At 44.1% G+C, this 16862-nt stretch overlaps 11 protein-coding genes across 11 annotated transcripts; 5 read left to right on the top strand and 6 right to left on the bottom strand.

Moving 5' to 3' along the window:
• Nucleotides 1-28: 28 nt before the first annotated feature.
• Nucleotides 29-3836, bottom strand: C7M61_000452 (uncharacterized protein; the record flags this gene model as incomplete). The annotated part of the gene is made up of 3 exons (XM_024855897.1): nucleotides 29-623; nucleotides 738-2648; nucleotides 3661-3836. 3 exons carry the CDS (start codon nucleotides 3834-3836, stop codon nucleotides 29-31), a joined length of 2682 nt encoding a protein of 893 aa, XP_024715496.1.
• A 182-nt stretch (nucleotides 3837-4018) lies between these two features.
• C7M61_000451 (ubiquitin-protein ligase) lies at nucleotides 4019-5008 on the bottom strand (the record flags this gene model as incomplete). Its single annotated transcript, XM_024855896.1, has 1 exon — nucleotides 4019-5008. One exon carries the CDS (start codon nucleotides 5006-5008, stop codon nucleotides 4019-4021), a length of 990 nt encoding a protein of 329 aa, XP_024715495.1.
• Nucleotides 5009-5786: 778 nt separating this feature from the next.
• Nucleotides 5787-6758, top strand: C7M61_000450 (uncharacterized protein; the record flags this gene model as incomplete). Its single annotated transcript, XM_024855895.1, has 1 exon — nucleotides 5787-6758. One exon carries the CDS (start codon nucleotides 5787-5789, stop codon nucleotides 6756-6758), a length of 972 nt encoding a protein of 323 aa, XP_024715494.1.
• Nucleotides 6759-6792: 34 nt separating this feature from the next.
• Nucleotides 6793-7574, bottom strand: C7M61_000449 (uncharacterized protein; the record flags this gene model as incomplete). The annotated part of the gene is made up of 2 exons (XM_024855894.1): nucleotides 6793-7474; nucleotides 7516-7574. The coding sequence occupies 2 exons, from the start codon at nucleotides 7572-7574 to the stop codon at nucleotides 6793-6795; spliced, it is 741 nt and encodes a 246-aa protein (XP_024715493.1).
• A 108-nt stretch (nucleotides 7575-7682) lies between these two features.
• On the top strand, nucleotides 7683-8408 carry VPS51 (Vps51p; the record flags this gene model as incomplete). Its single annotated transcript, XM_024855893.1, has 1 exon — nucleotides 7683-8408. One exon carries the CDS (start codon nucleotides 7683-7685, stop codon nucleotides 8406-8408), a length of 726 nt encoding a protein of 241 aa, XP_024715492.1.
• Nucleotides 8409-8793: 385 nt separating this feature from the next.
• Nucleotides 8794-10059, top strand: C7M61_000447 (uncharacterized protein; the record flags this gene model as incomplete). Its single annotated transcript, XM_024855892.1, has 1 exon — nucleotides 8794-10059. The coding sequence occupies one exon, from the start codon at nucleotides 8794-8796 to the stop codon at nucleotides 10057-10059; it is 1266 nt and encodes a 421-aa protein (XP_024715491.1).
• Nucleotides 10060-10104: 45 nt separating this feature from the next.
• On the bottom strand, nucleotides 10105-11088 carry ATP4 (F1F0 ATP synthase subunit 4; the record flags this gene model as incomplete). Its single annotated transcript, XM_024855891.1, has 2 exons — nucleotides 10105-10735; nucleotides 11024-11088. The coding sequence occupies 2 exons, from the start codon at nucleotides 11086-11088 to the stop codon at nucleotides 10105-10107; spliced, it is 696 nt and encodes a 231-aa protein (XP_024715490.1).
• A 550-nt stretch (nucleotides 11089-11638) lies between these two features.
• On the bottom strand, nucleotides 11639-11998 carry C7M61_000445 (uncharacterized protein; the record flags this gene model as incomplete). Its single annotated transcript, XM_024855890.1, has 1 exon — nucleotides 11639-11998. One exon carries the CDS (start codon nucleotides 11996-11998, stop codon nucleotides 11639-11641), a length of 360 nt encoding a protein of 119 aa, XP_024715489.1.
• A 73-nt stretch (nucleotides 11999-12071) lies between these two features.
• C7M61_000444 (uncharacterized protein) lies at nucleotides 12072-13064 on the bottom strand (the record flags this gene model as incomplete). The annotated part of the gene is made up of 1 exon (XM_024855889.1): nucleotides 12072-13064. The coding sequence occupies one exon, from the start codon at nucleotides 13062-13064 to the stop codon at nucleotides 12072-12074; it is 993 nt and encodes a 330-aa protein (XP_024715488.1).
• Nucleotides 13065-13261: 197 nt separating this feature from the next.
• Nucleotides 13262-14095, top strand: C7M61_000443 (uncharacterized protein; the record flags this gene model as incomplete). The annotated part of the gene is made up of 1 exon (XM_024855888.1): nucleotides 13262-14095. The coding sequence occupies one exon, from the start codon at nucleotides 13262-13264 to the stop codon at nucleotides 14093-14095; it is 834 nt and encodes a 277-aa protein (XP_024715487.1).
• A 381-nt stretch (nucleotides 14096-14476) lies between these two features.
• Nucleotides 14477-16309, top strand: TPO5 (Tpo5p; the record flags this gene model as incomplete). The annotated part of the gene is made up of 1 exon (XM_024855887.1): nucleotides 14477-16309. One exon carries the CDS (start codon nucleotides 14477-14479, stop codon nucleotides 16307-16309), a length of 1833 nt encoding a protein of 610 aa, XP_024715486.1.
• Between the last annotated feature and the right edge of the window lie 553 nt (nucleotides 16310-16862).

Here is a 16862-nt window from a genome sequence, read left to right as displayed (position 1 = left end):
ACTCTTTAGAGGTTTCAATATCATACATTCATGTGCATTCGTGCCAGGTGTCCTGGTACTTGTAGTTATGTCTGCCAAATGCCACGATGTGGTCAAACGTTTGGAAAAATTCAGACGGTAGTAGACTGAGATGATGTAGCTTAGAAGGGTCCGCAATGGCTTTAAACGGCTTGTATCCTCGTTCGTATTCAATGTCCCATCCGGTGACAATCACATTGCACTGGTAACACTCCTTTAGTTCGTTCAACGTATCTCTCAACTTGCAGTAACGCATAACTGTTAGTTTCTCTCTCTGGAGGGTCCAGAAGAAGCTTGAGACGTTTTCAATTACCAAGGTATTCAAGTGCATATCTTTGATCTCTTCCATTTCGCCAGCCATGATTCCTCTCAATTGCAGGAGAAGCTTATCGAATGTCGCCACATGAAACACACGACAGTCTTCAAGGTTCAACGTATCTGTGAAGCCTGCTCCACAGTCGAACACAAGAATGCTTCCATCTCTTTCCCCTAGCTTGTCGTAAAAGGCTCTCTTGAAGGAGATGTTTCGAAACAAGAATACGGCGCTTTCATTCTCCAATGTTTTTTCCTCCCAGGGTAGATTGAGTTGGAGTTTTCTCTTACGTCTAGTTATAAGCTTCCGTTAGTTTTATTTTTGGTCTATGCTGTGGGGTACATACATCGAAGAGAGGAACTGTAAGCATGGGTGCTAGCTTTCGCGCACTATCTAGATCTCGTACTTGATATCCTCGTCAAAGTCGTCAAGCTCATCGTAGACATTTTTGAAAAAAATTGTTCCATTGAGTTCGTGGTCGAAGTTGAAGTTGATGCCGTTGATAAGCATTTTGTTGATTCGTAAGTTTGTGAAACCATCGTTCTCGTCACCCTCTTGACCGATAAGAACGTCCTCAGCATCACCTCGATTAAGGTTGATCATTTTCCTGATCAAGTCATTGAGGAAGTGTGACACCACTACCGAGTAGTCAGGAACAAACGATTCTTTTCGAAGGAACTGGCAGTCATTTTCGTGCTCTTCCGCATCGAAGAACCGTTCGTGGGATTCTTTCAACTCTGCCTTCTCATCTTCAAAGTCGGCCATCTCATATGTTTTCACCGGCAAACACCTGAACGGAATGGAAAATTTACTATCGTGAAAGTTCCAGTTCATGTTTCTCAATGGCCTGCGTAGTTGAAACAAGTCTCCATAGTTTGTGTCGAACACCACACGGTCTGCTAAAACCTCACTCATGGCTCTCATCAATTGGACGGTCAACACATCCTTGTAAACTTGCTTCCCAAAGCTGTAGTATCTGTGATAAAGAAGGTAGTCGTCGAGCTTCTCTAGATATTTGTCGCAGTGGTCACATTTGCAACCGTTCCACATGAAAGTGTTCATCGGTTGTTCGTAGCAAGAAAGACATGCAACCAAATTTGGAAGCATCAAGTTTACCACGTGTTTCTGAAGTGTTGCAAGAAGATTTGGTAGCAAGTTTGTATAAAGCTTGACCTTTCTGTGATAGTTGCCTTCGAAGCCATCGTCAATCACTCCATCCGGAGGCACATTGTGCCGAATGGAGAGGTAGATCAAGGTATCTGAGTTTTCTACCACCAGTTTGACAAAATTGAAGACAGCCAAGTCCCAAATCTCACTATAGCGATGATTGTTGTGGATATGGTGGCTGTTCTGGATCACCGCCAAACGTTTAAGTTGAGTGAAGTGGAATTGGGATAAGCATGTTTCCAAACAATCCAGATCGCAATTTCCAACATCATCACAGCCTAAAGAAATCTGGAAGTTTTCAAGACTCAGGAAGTCGACATATGGGTAAGTGTGTTGGTGCTCGTGGCAATGATATGCTGTAAAAGTCTTGAGTTTGTTCAACACAAATGGCTGTTGCTTGTAGAGCAACCAAAGAGCATCAAAAAATTTATTCGAAACATCTGCTTCCGAACTGACTATGAGGTGCTCGATCTTCGTGAGAACCTGAACGTGCCTTGCATTCATGGATGGATCCTTCTCAACATCGGCCACCACGATCTCGTTAAGATTTGGAAAATCTTTGAGGTCTGCAATCTCCAGAACACTGTCAACACAAATGGTTGTCAAGGAAGGGAATAGTCTCGACGTTTCGATCCATCCGAGCCGTTTCCTTAGGCCCAGATCTGATATGTATATCTTGGTGGTTTCATTAGGAACTGTGCTAAGTAACTGAAGTAATTCAGAAATGGCCTTTTCGACATTTTTGCTAAAACTGCCTTCTATCTCTATCAGCTCTATGTATTGAGCTAGCTGTGGATTCACTTGGATAGAGGTGAAAAGCGTTCTCACTCTCGCCTCTACCATCTTCAAGTGTGCCTGTCTTGGTCTCTCAATATCACTCAACCCCGCTATCACTGTCGCTGAAGACTCCACAAAGTCATCTCTTCTGTAGTGGGCAGGAACGGTGCTTGCTGATCTCAAAGCCGGGTCAGTCTGGATCACCAATCTCTGGTATAGTCTCTTGAGGCAGGGCTCGTAGAAGTGGAAATTCGTCAAGGCCAAGTTGAGAAGCAGGTCTTGCGGTAGAAAGTAAAGGATGTTATTGAGAGCATCGCTGGGAAACTCGAGTAACAGGGAAACCATTGTATAGCTTGGGTAGAATAGGAGGGACCTTGTGGTGGAGAGATTATTCTGATAAGACTGCACAATGAAGGAGATTCAAAGAAGTTGGGTGGGGTCAACGGCCAAGACAGGTGGCCCCACTATCAAGGGTATTCATATAAAAGGCTGTGTTTCGGAGGTTATAGAATTCTTTGATCGTATAGTTTATTAGATTTTTCGATTCTTTGTTGCAGTACAGAGGATCGTTGTGTAGATACCCAACGTACTACAGCCAACATATGCACCCACGAGCGCATGAATTTTGCACCCAATTCAGGGTCACATTGTAGATGGCTTTGAGATAGGAAACGAAAGGTCATACGCTTGATGAAAAAACTTCATCATCACTGGCTTGAGTTCAATGTTGTGAAGTCTTGCATAAATGACAATGCTGTTATTTCATTATCTGGCATACCTTGACCACATGGTCGTTCACATTGAACGAATACGATGCTATCATGAATTGTGTGATCCCTCATGATTATATGGATTTTCAAAAGTTTTGCCACTGTCCATACTTGTGGTATCCAGAGCAGACTCTACAGCCATTTTAAAAGGCTAAATTGGACAAGTGACAAGCGCAGTGCAAGCATAGTCAGTGCTGCTCATCATAGCTCATGTCAAAAGTGTATCTAAATACGATCTCACAAAACTAAGATATACGTAAGAGAATACGAACGAATGTCACTTAGCAGAGACCTTCTGCTTTACCATTGTCTCTAAGCAAGGAGAAGAGCACATGTCGTTAGATAAGATTGAGTTACGAAAGGGAAGAGATATGGCCCGTACGAGGGATAATGAACCACCATATTTTAGATATCGTCAAAACCGATTTCCTTTTACCTAATCTTAAGGCACATGGCTGCTGTGTTCATGTCGCAACAGATTTCAGTACCTAGGACGCCTTTAACTGTCGCAAGGTTGCAGTCAAGTAAGTTCATATCCAATCTCGTCAAAAGCCTCAGGTCTACTGGGCAGTCACGTTGATGCATTCATTTTCTATGTAGCTCTGTTGTCTTTACTCGGCCTTGATACCAAAAAGGGCTCTGCCAGTGTAGTACAATGGAACAGCCGTGGAGACAGTGAACAAGGCGTAGAATGGGTAGACCAAAGCCTTGGAGCGGGGGCCTCTCAACCACAACTTCTGGTTGGAGTTCTGGTAAATCTTTTGCAATCTAATAATTCTCTGTGGGTCCATGGTTGAATAGATGGGTTGTAGCTTTGTCTGTCTGAAAACATCAGCGCACTTTTTGAACCAATGGAAGTATAGGTAATGTTTGGTAGCGCGCACGACCACACCATTTCTCTAATCTGGCTTCCACATACTAGACAGAATACGCCGCGCATATTTCGCAGCCATTGCTTAGTAGCGGTTCGACTTCAATCCAGATCAGAGTCCACGACGATGGTTCGGCTTCGCCGGCTGCTTCTTTGTGTCTCAGGTTCCGAGTCACTAGCAGCTTCATTTCCTGATGATATATCCTGAATTGACCACAGCTGATTGTCACTCAAATATTGATAATCATCCAAGTCCTGGTCGTGTAGACGCCTTACTGCCAGCTCCATATCCTCTGCGTCGCTATTCATCTCATCAGCATTTAGTCCGTAACGACCACCGTCCTCTCGAAAACCTCCCCACAGGTCGCTGCTCTGGCTTCGAAGGTCTTCATCTTCTCCTGATGATAATAATTCGTCTCCAGGCTCCACGTATCTCTCTCTTTGTATGTCGTTTAGTCCACGAGAATCAACAAAGCTGTCTTCTGAATCGTATGCATCCCGTTCATCTCCATAAAGTTCGATTTCTTCCCTGTCTTCGTTATATGCATCGCCATCCTCTGAGTCAAAGTACAGATCTTCTCTTGGAACTCTGAAACGAGCTCCACAATGCAAACATGTAGATCCATGAGCTTCCCAATGGCAGTTACCACATCTAGGAACCCCATCAGAGTTGTCAACGAGAGTTAATGCACTATTAAAGGCTTCGTCAAACAACGATTTTTTCTTTTTGGCGTCCTCAAAGTCATCTAATACCGACTGTCGTGCAGTTTCGAGTTGTTCTTTATGATGTGCATCTTCCATCGTCTCTATCACGATGTCTGTGATGCTTTTGCTGATATCTTTGAGTCGTATGTTGAGCACTGGAGCCTGTTCGAGTTCTGATCGACAGGTCGGACAGTTCACCTTCGTGGCAAACCATGCATTGAGACAGTTGTAACAGAAGGAGTGGCCGCAAGAAGCAAGAAACGGCACATGCATCACCTCTGAGCATATCAGACATTCTAAAGACGATATAACCTTTAGAATAAGTTGATCTTTCAAGGCATTATCTATGTTAGCCCATACTCTGGCATCGTCATAATAGACCAGCATGGCAAACTAGCGTGCTAAGGTCACACAAGAAATGGCAAATCGGTACCAAGGAGTAGGCAGCCTGTTTTGGTGATGTCCCCGCAATGTGCAGTAGATTTAGAGAATCCCCATGACGAAATCAAAACAACACGGCTGAAGTCTCGATTTCGAGATGCTTTCCTTTTGTAAAAGATTCGGAAAGCAAACACAAAGCGGTTCTTCTCGCTCTGGCTGTTTTAGCTTCTCGTCGATATCCACATTCATAGGGAAAGCAATGTCTCTCAGCTGCCAAGATCCCATTGCACATAGGCAAACGTAGTCAATCATACTTTCCTTATTATGTCTTCTAGCTTCACAAGCTCCTCGTTAGTGGCGACCTTGTTCTCCCTTGCAGTCTCGATGTCTTTACGTACATCGTCAACCGTCTGCTTAATTGCGGCGAGTACGGACCTCAATTTCTTGAGATCTTCGATCTCTTTTGTTTCCTGATAGTGTTAGTAAAGAGAGTCATCTATAATAGGTTGAATAACTTACCTGTTGGGTGGACATGATGAGGAAGTGTTGTTTGTTAAGTTAAACGCGCTCAGGAGCAGGACGTAGTTAGATGGCTCTGTGAGTACACCAAATCTAAGTAGAAACCTAAATCGTATTTGAACCAATTTGAGCCTCTCATTTAATTACTTTCGAAGTTTTAAAATCACTTCTAGAAGATTCACCTGCTGAATACCATCATCGTGGTGTGCATTTTGGTGCGCCTTACTCTCAACTTTCAGCTATTTACTCCAAGTAAACGAAACCCATGGCTGAAGAAACCCTTAAGAGAAAATTGGACTCTGAGCCAGAGGCGGAAGCCAAAAAGAGCAAAACAGAGCTTGATGAAAAGAACTCTACCGAGAAAGGAACGAAGGAAACCAGCAATGCATCAAAGAACGGTAGCAAGACCGAAAAGCCTGAGAACGAGAAGAAGCCCGAGGAGAAGAAAGAATCCGTGAAGGAGGAAGGAAACGCAGAAAAGAAGGAGGATGGGTCTGAGAAATCCTCAAAAAAGTCGTCTGAGGAGCCTGAGAAGAACTCCGTTACTCCCAAAGATACTACGCCTGTGTTTGGCTCAAAGAGTTCCTTCGGTAATGCTTTTAAGAAGTCAAAGGACAAACCAGACATCTTTGCTTCTGCCAATGAATCTACTACCTCGCTGTTTGGCTCTAATGTCCTGCTGTTTGGCTCCAAATCCAAGTTCGGCAATGCTTTCCAACAAACATTGCTGAAGCCATCTTTCCTCGATAGCCCAGAGCCCACAGCAGAGAAGGAAGATTCAGTGGACGAGTCCAAACCAAAGACATCACAGCAGTACAAGCAAGTAGACCTCGAGGAGAAGACAGTTACGACAGGTGAGGAAAACGAGGAGTCAGTTTTCTCTGCTACAGTTAAGGTGTTTGAGCTAGACCTATCGAACATTAAGGAAGGCTGGAAAGAGCGCGGTGTTGGCCCTCTACATTTGAATCAATCCAAGCTGGACTCCAAGGAGGTCCGTATTGTGATGAGATCTCAAGGACTTTTGCGTGTCGTGTTGAACTACAAGATCACCCCAGAGACGGAGCTTATCAAGGGACTAGAAGCAAGTTTATCCCCAGGTAAGTTCCTTAGATTCAACTCTGTTGTGAGCGGCAAGCTTGTGCAATATCTTGTGAAATTCTCTAACGAGACACTTAGAGACGGCTTGGTGAATAAGGTGAAGGAGCTTCAAGCAAAGATCACCAAAGAGGATAAATAGAGTCTTTTGCGATCTTGTATAATACATGCTATTTTTAAAGTTTTTCAAATGCTATGGTACAGATGGTTGAGCCCTTCTGGCCACCAAACTGAAACGAGGGGTACTCAACGTTCTTAAAGACCTTGAAGTCACCTGCTTGAGTAATGATTTTTGTCAACTCCTGCTCTGTGAAGTTACACGATGTGATTATTAGAAGCGATCCAGATTTCACCAATTTGGCAACTTGCAAGGGGTAAACATCGACGCCAATCTTGCCATCAAAGCCATCAACAGGGTCATTGTTAAGAGCAATGGCATCTAAAGTACCCTTGTCAAAAATCACGTCAAACTTTTCCTTATTGTCGTCCAAATACTGGCACTCTTTTCTAATGAAGTCAACTTCCTCAAAAGTATAAGACTGATTCGAAAACCTCTTCAGGGCTACCTTTTTGGCAAACTCCACAGACTCGGGCGAATAATCTATACCATTGTTGAGAAGCTTCACAGCGATATCTTGTTCCTCGATCTCTTCATTGAGTTCGAATAGGAAATGACCATTTCCAGTACCCAAGTCTAGGATGTTCAACTCGTCGGAACCAAACTGGCCCTCGTCCACCATATTTATGAAGAAATCAATGACTCTTCTTTCAGCATCAGAGTCATCGAACCAGTTTTCGCCAGTGTCCTGGTCGTTCTCATCGAAGTTTTCAATCTCCTTCTGGTAGAACTCATTCCAGCTAACGTTAGTGAGAACACTAAATAACAATGTGATACATACTATTGCTTGGTCCCAAGTTTTGAATCGTTAAGTCTGATTTCCTCTTCCATACTTCCCATGTAAGCTGCCTTTGAAAGAAGAGTAGTCCGAAATTTCGTCACGTGCGAAATCAACAACTTCTTGAGCCGATACCCAGCAGGATCGTTACAACACTTCATATCAATTCAATGTCCCTGGGAGCATCTACCCCTGTGCTCTCCTATAAAAAGCGTACTCAGCGACAAGATGGCAAAAATGCTGCCCAGGATCCTAATCTAGGGTCAAGGCTGCCACGTATTAGCACCCAATCAATCTCCAGTTCTGCACCAGAATCACCATCAGCCCCTAGCACGCCTACTCTCGGGGGCTCTAGAAAGGTATCATCCAGAAGAAAAGCATTACAAGATTTCTACAAGCTTCATCAGGAGAAAGCTGAGGGAAGTAACGAAGCACCTGCCACTCCTTCTGAGCCTAAAGAGGAAGAGGAAAAGACAACAGAAGAAGCCACACTGACCGAGGATCTCGATGATCCGTCTAATATTGAAGAATTCATCAAGACAGCATCTGCTTCACAGCTCCTCAAAGTTCGCAACAAAGCCAGTGGGAAGCTTAACTTCCACGACTCCGAGAAGAAGTCCATCATCTACGACAACTACTATGAGCTTATTAAACTCAATCAGGTGCTCAGTGATTTGAGTGGAAAAGAAAGAAAAAGGCCGGTGTTGGACGAGGAGCAAAAGGATGTTGTGACGGATGAGCACTTACAAAAAGCCATGGATGAACTCACGACGTTTTTGAACGACAAAGCTTCTAGATTCAACCAAGACTTCACCCTGGTGGTGAACAGCTTTAGCACAGAGTCCAGGCGCTCCGATTCACTTGCCAGCATTCAGGCGATCAAGGAGACCGATTAAGTAATAGATGACCCAAGGCAAGCAAGAAACATACATAGACTGGGTCAATAATAATGATGAAGAACATTCGCATAAGCTCGACACAAGATCTGCTTATTGGACCGTTACTGTGTCTCCTTAGTACATCAAGCAGCCCACAGACTATCGCATTCACCCACTTCTTTCCGAATTGATACGTTGAGCTTTCAATCGATCTACGTACAGTCGAAGGAATATATTGTAGCTTTTCGAATCATTTCTTCATTACAATTCCTTATATTTTCTGCATAAGCATTTTTCAATCTGTCTCCTCGAGATTGAAAAGGTCCTACTCCACAGTGCGATGCGTCTTTTAGACTGAACCGCGTAACGCGACTCAAGGACAACTTTGGAAACAACACCCACAATGCACGCCGAAGATGCTGATATGTCTGATGTCGAGGAGCAAGGGGCCATCGACAAAGCCACACAGCAACGTTACAGAGTCTGGAAAAAGAACAGTCCCTTCTTATATGACTACGTCTCCACCAATTCATTATTATGGCCTTCGTTGACCGTTCAATTCTTCCCGGACTTGGAAACAACCGAAAGTAACAATGCTAAGGTTCCCCAATCGCTCGTTTATCAAAGGCTTCTTCTTGGTACATTCACTTTAGGTCAAGGAGTAGATACAGTGTCAATCTGGCAGCTACCGTACTACAGAGACTTTCATGAAAATCTCAATGTGGACCAGCTAGATTATAATGCTGAAAAACACGAGTTCGAGCTTCCAGCAGTCTCCAAAAATAAATTAAGAAATATCCAGTCAATCAACCACTGGGGAGATGTCAACAAGCTTAGGTACATGCCCCAAAACCCAGACGTTATTGCAAGTTCGAACAACATGGGCAACTTGTCAGTTTACAATCGTACCAAACACTCCAATATCAAGACACTTGGAAACGAAAACGAAATTAATGAACCTCAACTACGTTTGGTTAACAAAGCCAAGCCATCTAATGAAGATATTTTCGCCTTTGACTGGAACAAGCAGGCAGAAGGTGTGATAACCTCAGGCAGCATGGACGGCATCATCAACATCTACGATATCCTGTCGGGCTATAATAGCAAAGATGACACATCTATTGATGTCATCAAGTATTATGACACCGGCGTTGGTATCAACGATATCGAATGGGTACCAACACACAATACCGTATTTCTTTCGGCAGATGATTCAGGCAGCCTTAAACTCTTTGACACTAGAAGTGGCAGTTCGGGCCCCGTTGCTGAGCATAACACTGGCACTGCCTGCAATTCGCTCTCAATTAATCACAATGGCAGAAGTGTGGCTTCTGGTCACAGTGAGGGGTCTGCTAACATCTTCGACCTCCGTTCCATGAGCCAAGGCAGCATATTCAACTTTCATCCTCATACAGATTCTATCACCCAAGTAAGGTGGCATCCAAAGTTCGCATCCATATTGGGAAGCTCTTCAACTGACAAGCTGGTCAAGCTTCATGATCTAGGACGCTCCGAACAAAAAGATGGCCTCCTCTTCAGCCACGAAGGGCATATGCTCGGTGTAAATGACTTTGACTGGTCACTACACGAGGATTGGATGGTCGCCAGTGTTGCTGATGATAACTCTCTACACATATGGAAACCGGCCCACAACGTTCTACATAGCTAAAAGAATATATCTTTAGTCGTTTTGATTCGTTCTACGTAAACTAATTTAGGCCTTGGCGAAAACCTTCTCGACCTCGGCAACAGCCTCGGCCAAAACCTTGTCCTGGAACTTAGGGTTCTCGACCTCCTTGTTCACCTTGTCCAAGACAGACTTGAGCAATTGCTCCTGCTCCAACTGTCTCTGCTGCTGCTCGAATCTGACCCAGGAGTCCAAGGTGGCCTTGGCCTCGTGGGCAACAGCAAGCTTCTGCTTCAACTCGAAGGTCTCGGCCTCCAACTTGGCAGTCTCTCTAGAAATGTTGAACAACAGCTTGGTGGTGTTGACAACCTCCTTCAACTGGGAAACGGAATCAATTCTGCCCTTAACAGCGGAAACATGCTTGTTCTTAGACTCGTTCAAGAGGTCGTTGACCTTCTTGATCTCACCGTCGGCCCACTCGGTGTACAATGGGGCAACGAACTTGGCGCAAAGAGCGACGAAGGTGGAGAAAGTGACCACCAAGATAGTCTCATCATGCAAAACAACCAACTCGTTGGAGATACCGTACACAGCGGCGGCGGCAGAGGTGGCCAAGATACCAGTCTTGGAAATGAGGTTGTTACCTGGCAAGGCGTCAACGATGGAGTTGGCCTTCTCCTTTGGCTCCACTGGAGTAGACAAACAACGGATACCAATTCTGTTTGTTAGTATAAGTTTCAACGGCGTGTTCCGGATCTTGAAGCGTGAATATAAGACATGTGTTTCTGGGCAATCCAATATATGTATAGTAATTGGTCAATTGGGAACGAAATAAGGAGGGCGGGAATAAAAAAAGGGACACTGTATTTATCAATTGATCAGACTATGGTATTCGGATTGGATTTTCTTTCTTCTTCTGGCTTCTCTTTCGATTCGTTGGATGGTGGATTATGACTTGTTCAGTGGACCGGAATCGGCGAAAATTATTTTCAGATTGAAAACATACGGGTTGCGGGCAGCCATGAAGGCTGGACGGGCAGCTCTGGTGACAATTCTGTTGATCATAGCCATTATCGGGAAAGGAGGTACCTTGTAGTTCTCTTCTGAATAGTTTTTTTTCGACCACAACCGGTTCCAACTTCGCACAATCTTCGGTGTGCGAATTCTGCGATCTCATTGGAGGCCCTCGACTGCCCAAACAGGAAGGCTGCGCGCCCTAAACGCTTCGTCGCTACAGTCTACGCTGGTAATCTAGTTAATTAACCTTGAATTTTTGGTAAAAAAAAGAAGAAATTTTATGTTTGCCTTTTGTTTGTTGTTGTCGGATCGAGTTATTCGGATCTCATATTGATAATTCACGGTTCCATCAGTGGTTTACGTATTTTGCAACCAATGTGGTGAGTTAACCCATGGGACACCTTGGGCCATCAGAATTGTATCTATGTGAACTTCAGACGAATCAACTGCTGTCAGGTTGTAACTTCAGATTACCGGAATGGTGTATCATATTGAAATGCACAAGAAGCATTCTTTAAGCATTCCTCTGCTAATATGTAGCCTCAAAATGATGCCATTATATTGATCTTGTATCAAATTCATCTTCAACATGCTTGCATCCCAATTATGTCTTGGGGATCTCTTGTGCCTGTGCAGCCTGCTGCTGTGAATCTTGATACCTCTTTAAAATCAATCTATTCAAAGCAGCATCAGTCTTTCTTTCGGCCTTCGCAAGTAATGGAGCAATGTCACGCTTCAAATCACTATTATAGCCATTGTCCTCTTCCATAGCATCATCGGATGCCTCATGTTTGGGCTCTTGCGTCTCATTAGGAAGAGCTGATAGCGTTTCAGTAGCACTACCAATGCTTTGGTGCCCTGTTTCTGGTGCCAGAGCGTTCACAGAACTTGAATTCACGTCCTGATTTGGCTGGCCATTTCGCTGTCTTCTGAGTTCGGCCAATCTTGCCACTCGATCTGACATTATTAAATGAAAATACGTTAAGTGAGATCAAATGTTACATATATGCACCCGTACACCAATATAGAGACCTGCTCTATAATCCATTCATGAAGTATTTGCTGATTATATCAACCAAAAATGCGTCCAGAAACCTCATGTGATTATCTTCCACGGTAAGAAAGTCAATCTTATCCTCTTTGTGTAGTTGTCTCAAGCCTATGAGATCTTCCTTGTAAAGTCTTGTTTGGCGCATATCCACGATATAGCCTCCCAAGGGGTCTACCTCTTGAAAGAAAGCACTCTCCTTGGGTACAAGTGTGGTATCCTCGGTGAATTTGATCAACACCAATTTCCTCAATTTAGAAAATCTCTCTTTGGCCGCCACACTAAAAGAATCGCTGCGCTCATTGTTGATATCAGCGAGGAAATTCAGGTGCTTCAAATAGCGGTCGTAGTCCGAGGTAGCCCTGAAGTATTGAGCTGGAATGATTGACTTTTGAATTGTGTCATACCACACCTGCTTCTTCAAAATCTCGTTCCTCTTCTTACAAAGCCAGTCATTCTTATCGGCACACATAGGAAGCTCCAGGACACCCATATGTGGTGAGCCAAATGTGACAAGCGTCAGAACTGACACATTTGAGCATCTTTCTACCAAAGCTCTTAAGAATAGGCCTCCTTGAGAGAACCCCATGGCTGCGAAACCGTGTTGCAATTCGGGAACTTTGCTCAATTCCTCACAGACCAAGTCTAACTCCACATTTGCGTCACCCATCATGGAGCGTCTCTCATCAATAGAAGGATCAAGATCCACCGCCACGTTGTGAACATAAACCTCAGGCATGAGTTGGTTAATAGTTTCCTTCACATGGCGCATACCCAGAGAGTTGTAGTTATCGCCCAAGCCATGCCAAAGAACGATTGCCTCTGGTTTAACAAAATCCGATGGAGGCCCCCAGGTTTGATCAATAGGGGAAACGCCCTCGTTGTTGGAAATGGAGGGAGTTAACACGTTCTGGGTTTGAAAGAGTGATCCTAGCCCGGTGCTAAGATACAGCGATAAAAAGCCAGGAAAATTGATGTACATGACGTTTAAAGCAGCTTGGGCACTTTTTGGAAGTATTGGTGAGGCAGTGCTCCTCTGTTGAAAAGAAGTTGTGGTATGGATCTGTCTTAAAGACTGTGGGGCTGATACAGGCTATCTACAGGCCAGACGCTGTGATGAGATTAGGTGCAAATTCTCCGAGACAGCACCCCAGATTTCGAGAAAATTCCCAACATAGAATGTTCCTTCTTGGCGATGAGGCCAGGGAAGAGGCCAAGAGGTCTATAAAGGGTTTGGCAGCTCATGCAAAATCCGCCGATGAGCACCATCACGAAGCCTTGTATCTAGTGCTCAACACTAAGATCCATCTCGTGAAGGAAAATGACCAAACACCCAGAATCATTCCCTTGACTCACAAATTGCATGATATAGATGAGAGACGGATGTGTCTTATAACGAACGATCCTGTCAACTTCTACAAGGATGAGCTACAAAAGAAAGATCTGCCTACTGAGGACCTCTTCCGTCAGATCATCTCCTTCACCAAAGCTAAACTGTTTGGACATAGCAAGAAAGCTCTCATCAGGCTTTTCAAAGAGAACGATTTGATCCTAGCAGATGCTCGTATTCACAAGAAGTTGCCAGATGTTCTAGGACCCCAATTCTACGCCAGAAACAAGAAAGTTCCCTTCGTTGTCCAGATGGCAAAGCCAGAACCTGGCCTCAGAACGCACGGAAAGAGAGAGCAGCGAGTTGACCCCAAGTACGTGAGAAGTCAGGTTAAGGCCATCACAGGAAACACCTACTATATTCCTCCAGCAGGGGGATTTTGCATCCATATAGTTGTCGGCTTCACGGACTGGAAAACCCTGGAAATTCTCCGAAACATCAACGACGTCATTCTGTACCTTGTCGACGAAAAGTATAAGCCTGTGGGCGGCCTTCTCGGCAGGGTCAGCAACTTGCACAGTGTTCTTTTACGGACTAGTGACAGCATAGCCATGCCGGTTTTGAAGAAGAAAGCCGACGAAGCCGAGGAGGACGATTCGGGCAGTGAATTTGATTTTGAATAAAATCAATTCAAACGTGTTGAGCATTTTCCGCGTTGTGAGCTCTTTCCCCCAGCATCGGCTATGGTCCAATGAACCCTGCGTAAATGCCACTGTCCGAGTTCGCCTGCGAGAAAAAAAAAAAAAAAAATAGAAACAAACTGTCTAGCCTGCGTCTTGACAAACACCTGCGTTAGAAGCTAAGAAATTTGCAAACCGGCTTTCAATCCTAATAGACTTCCCACTGCTAGGCATCTGTAGGCTTTAGAGGTTCGACGTGCATATATTTAGCCCCACGTACACTAACTTACGTTTATGGGTTACTGCGCTTAACCGAATTATCGCATTTCCTCCGCAAGCTACTTAATAGACTGAAAAGCTCAAGTTGGGACGCCTCTTTTTCTCATGTCCACCGACGTGAACAGTTCGCTGCCGCCTTCGTACTACGAAAGCGGCTTTCAACTCATACGTGACTCGGCCCCTGCTCACTTGGTAAGTCATCTCCTACAAGATGATAATGAAGAAGAGCATGTGGAACACTTCATGTATAAGCAGCAGCTTGAGCGTAAGCTCACTGTGATTTCCATTGTCGGACTTGGTTTTTCGTTGGTTGGTGTTCCATTTGGTTTGTCTTCCACTTTGTGGATATCGTTGGTCGATGGTGGTAATGTCACTATGCTCTATGGCTGGCTTGTCGTGGGTTTCTTCAGCATCTGTGTGGTGTTGAGTCTTAGTGAAATTATATCAAAGTACCCCACCTCCGGTGGTGTTTATCATTTCAGTGCTATCTTGAGTAACGATAAGTACTCATCGGTGAGTTCCTGGTTCACAGGCTGGTTCCTCATCATCGGCAACTGGACATATGCCGTGAGCATCATGTTTTCGGGATCCCAATTTATTCTTTCGATTTTTGGACTCAAGGACGTTTATTATAAGGAGGATACTCTTCTTGTGCTTGCCGTTTACTTTATCCTCCTCACATTTGTGGGTTTTGTCAATTTCAAGTTCTCAGGGTACTTGGACTACATTAACAAAATGTGCATCATATGGTCCATCGGCACTGTTCTCATGATTGACATCATACTCCTCATTTTTTCCAAAAAGACCAACTCAGCGACCCACACTTTCACAAACTTTGACAATTCCAGATCCGGGTGGCCCGACCCTGTCGCTTTCATGGTGGGCCTTCAAAGCTCTTCATTCACACTCACAGGCTACGGTATGCTTTTCTCTATGACCGATGAGGTGAGAAATCCCGAAAGAAATATGCCTAGAGGTGCTGTGAGTGCTATTTGCATGGCTGTGTTTCAGGGCTTGATCTTTATTGTTCCTATTCTTCTCATTTTGCCAGCACTCACAGTCATTCTTGACGAAACACCGGAAATTATGCCCATTGACTTGATTTTCAAATCAGCTACCCAATCCTACCTTGTCTCGTTTTTGTTGATCCTTCTTTTAGTTGGTACTGTCATGTTCCAAGCTATTGGCTCCGTGACAACTGCATCAAGATCAACGTATGCATTTGCGAGAGATGGAGGCCTTCCTTTTAAAGACATTTGGACAAGCGTTGATTCTGTCGAGGATGCCATCGTGCCTAAAAATGCACTCTTTTTATCTATGGGTGTCTGTGGTACATTTTCGCTTTTGGCGTTAGTATCTCCCTCAGCATTCAATGCCTTCATGGGCGCATCTGTCGTCTCTTTAGCTTTGGCCAATGGCATTCCAATTCTTTGCTTGATGCTTAACAAAAGACAAAAGATCAAGGGTGCTGCATTCAGACTTCGGTCTTTTGGTTGGGTTGTTAACGGCATATCTGTGTTCTGGGTATTCATCTCATTTTTCATACTTTGCATGCCACCAGTCATCAAGGGTTTGACGTGGTCCAATATGAATTACGCTTTCGCTGTCTTGCTCTGCTTGGCCTCATTGGCGGCAGTGGGATATAAAACCTGGGGTAAGAAGGTCTTCACGGGGCCACTTATAGATGAGAACCATTTCGAGCTCCAGACGCTTGGAAAAACGGAAGAGAACTTGGGCAACTTTGTTGTTGGTGATGAGGAAGAAGACTCTTGGATTAAAAATGAGCAGGCCTCAAACAAAGAATCCTCAAGTAACGAGGGTTTGAGTGTACAACAAGAAAAGGTGAGGAAGGCAGACGATCCGAGCAAAAGCTCCAAGATAGATGGTCCTGAGGACCAAGAGGAATTACTCTTCGATGTCTCCAGAACCGAGGAATAAATCATATACATATATATAGAGTATACATTAGATGCGCACGCAAATCCACAATGTATTCCGGTTTTTGGATGCAAAATTCAAAAGCGCACATATTTACGTATGCTTTCAAACACATAAAAACTCGGCAGCATGAGAATTTCTAAATTTGAACAGAGACTTAAACTTTTTACCACAAAATGTAATTCCACTTATTTGGTCGTTCCTTTCTTCGTTGAAAGTACCTTGATATCAACGAACCGTTGGTTGTGTGCCTCAGGAAGCGAGAAGGAAGCAAAAAATTGATTTGACTAAACTCTCAATTTGAAGAGATATCCCCCCGGGAAATGATTTGTCAGATTGCATACCATCGTTTAATCTCAGGTGGGTCAATCTTCTGTTGGTAAGGGCAACCTTTGCATTATGCGAGCAACCCCACTAACTGCGAAAGACAAACAAGCTTGTTTACGAACATCACAATGTCTATAATCGTGGAGAGTTTTACAAAATGTTAAAAATTTTATACGATTGGGTGTTATCTTTTGGTTTTATGGCCATCGAGGATGGCCGAGTCAGA

The sequence above is a fragment of the Candidozyma pseudohaemuli genome (assembly GCF_003013735.1).
Source record: "Candidozyma pseudohaemuli strain B12108 chromosome Unknown scaffold00001, whole genome shotgun sequence".
Taxonomy (NCBI): Eukaryota; Fungi; Ascomycota; class Pichiomycetes; order Serinales; family Metschnikowiaceae; genus Candidozyma; species Candidozyma pseudohaemuli.
Note: the sequence above shows the minus strand (reverse complement) of the source record. Positions and strands in the feature narration are given on the sequence as shown.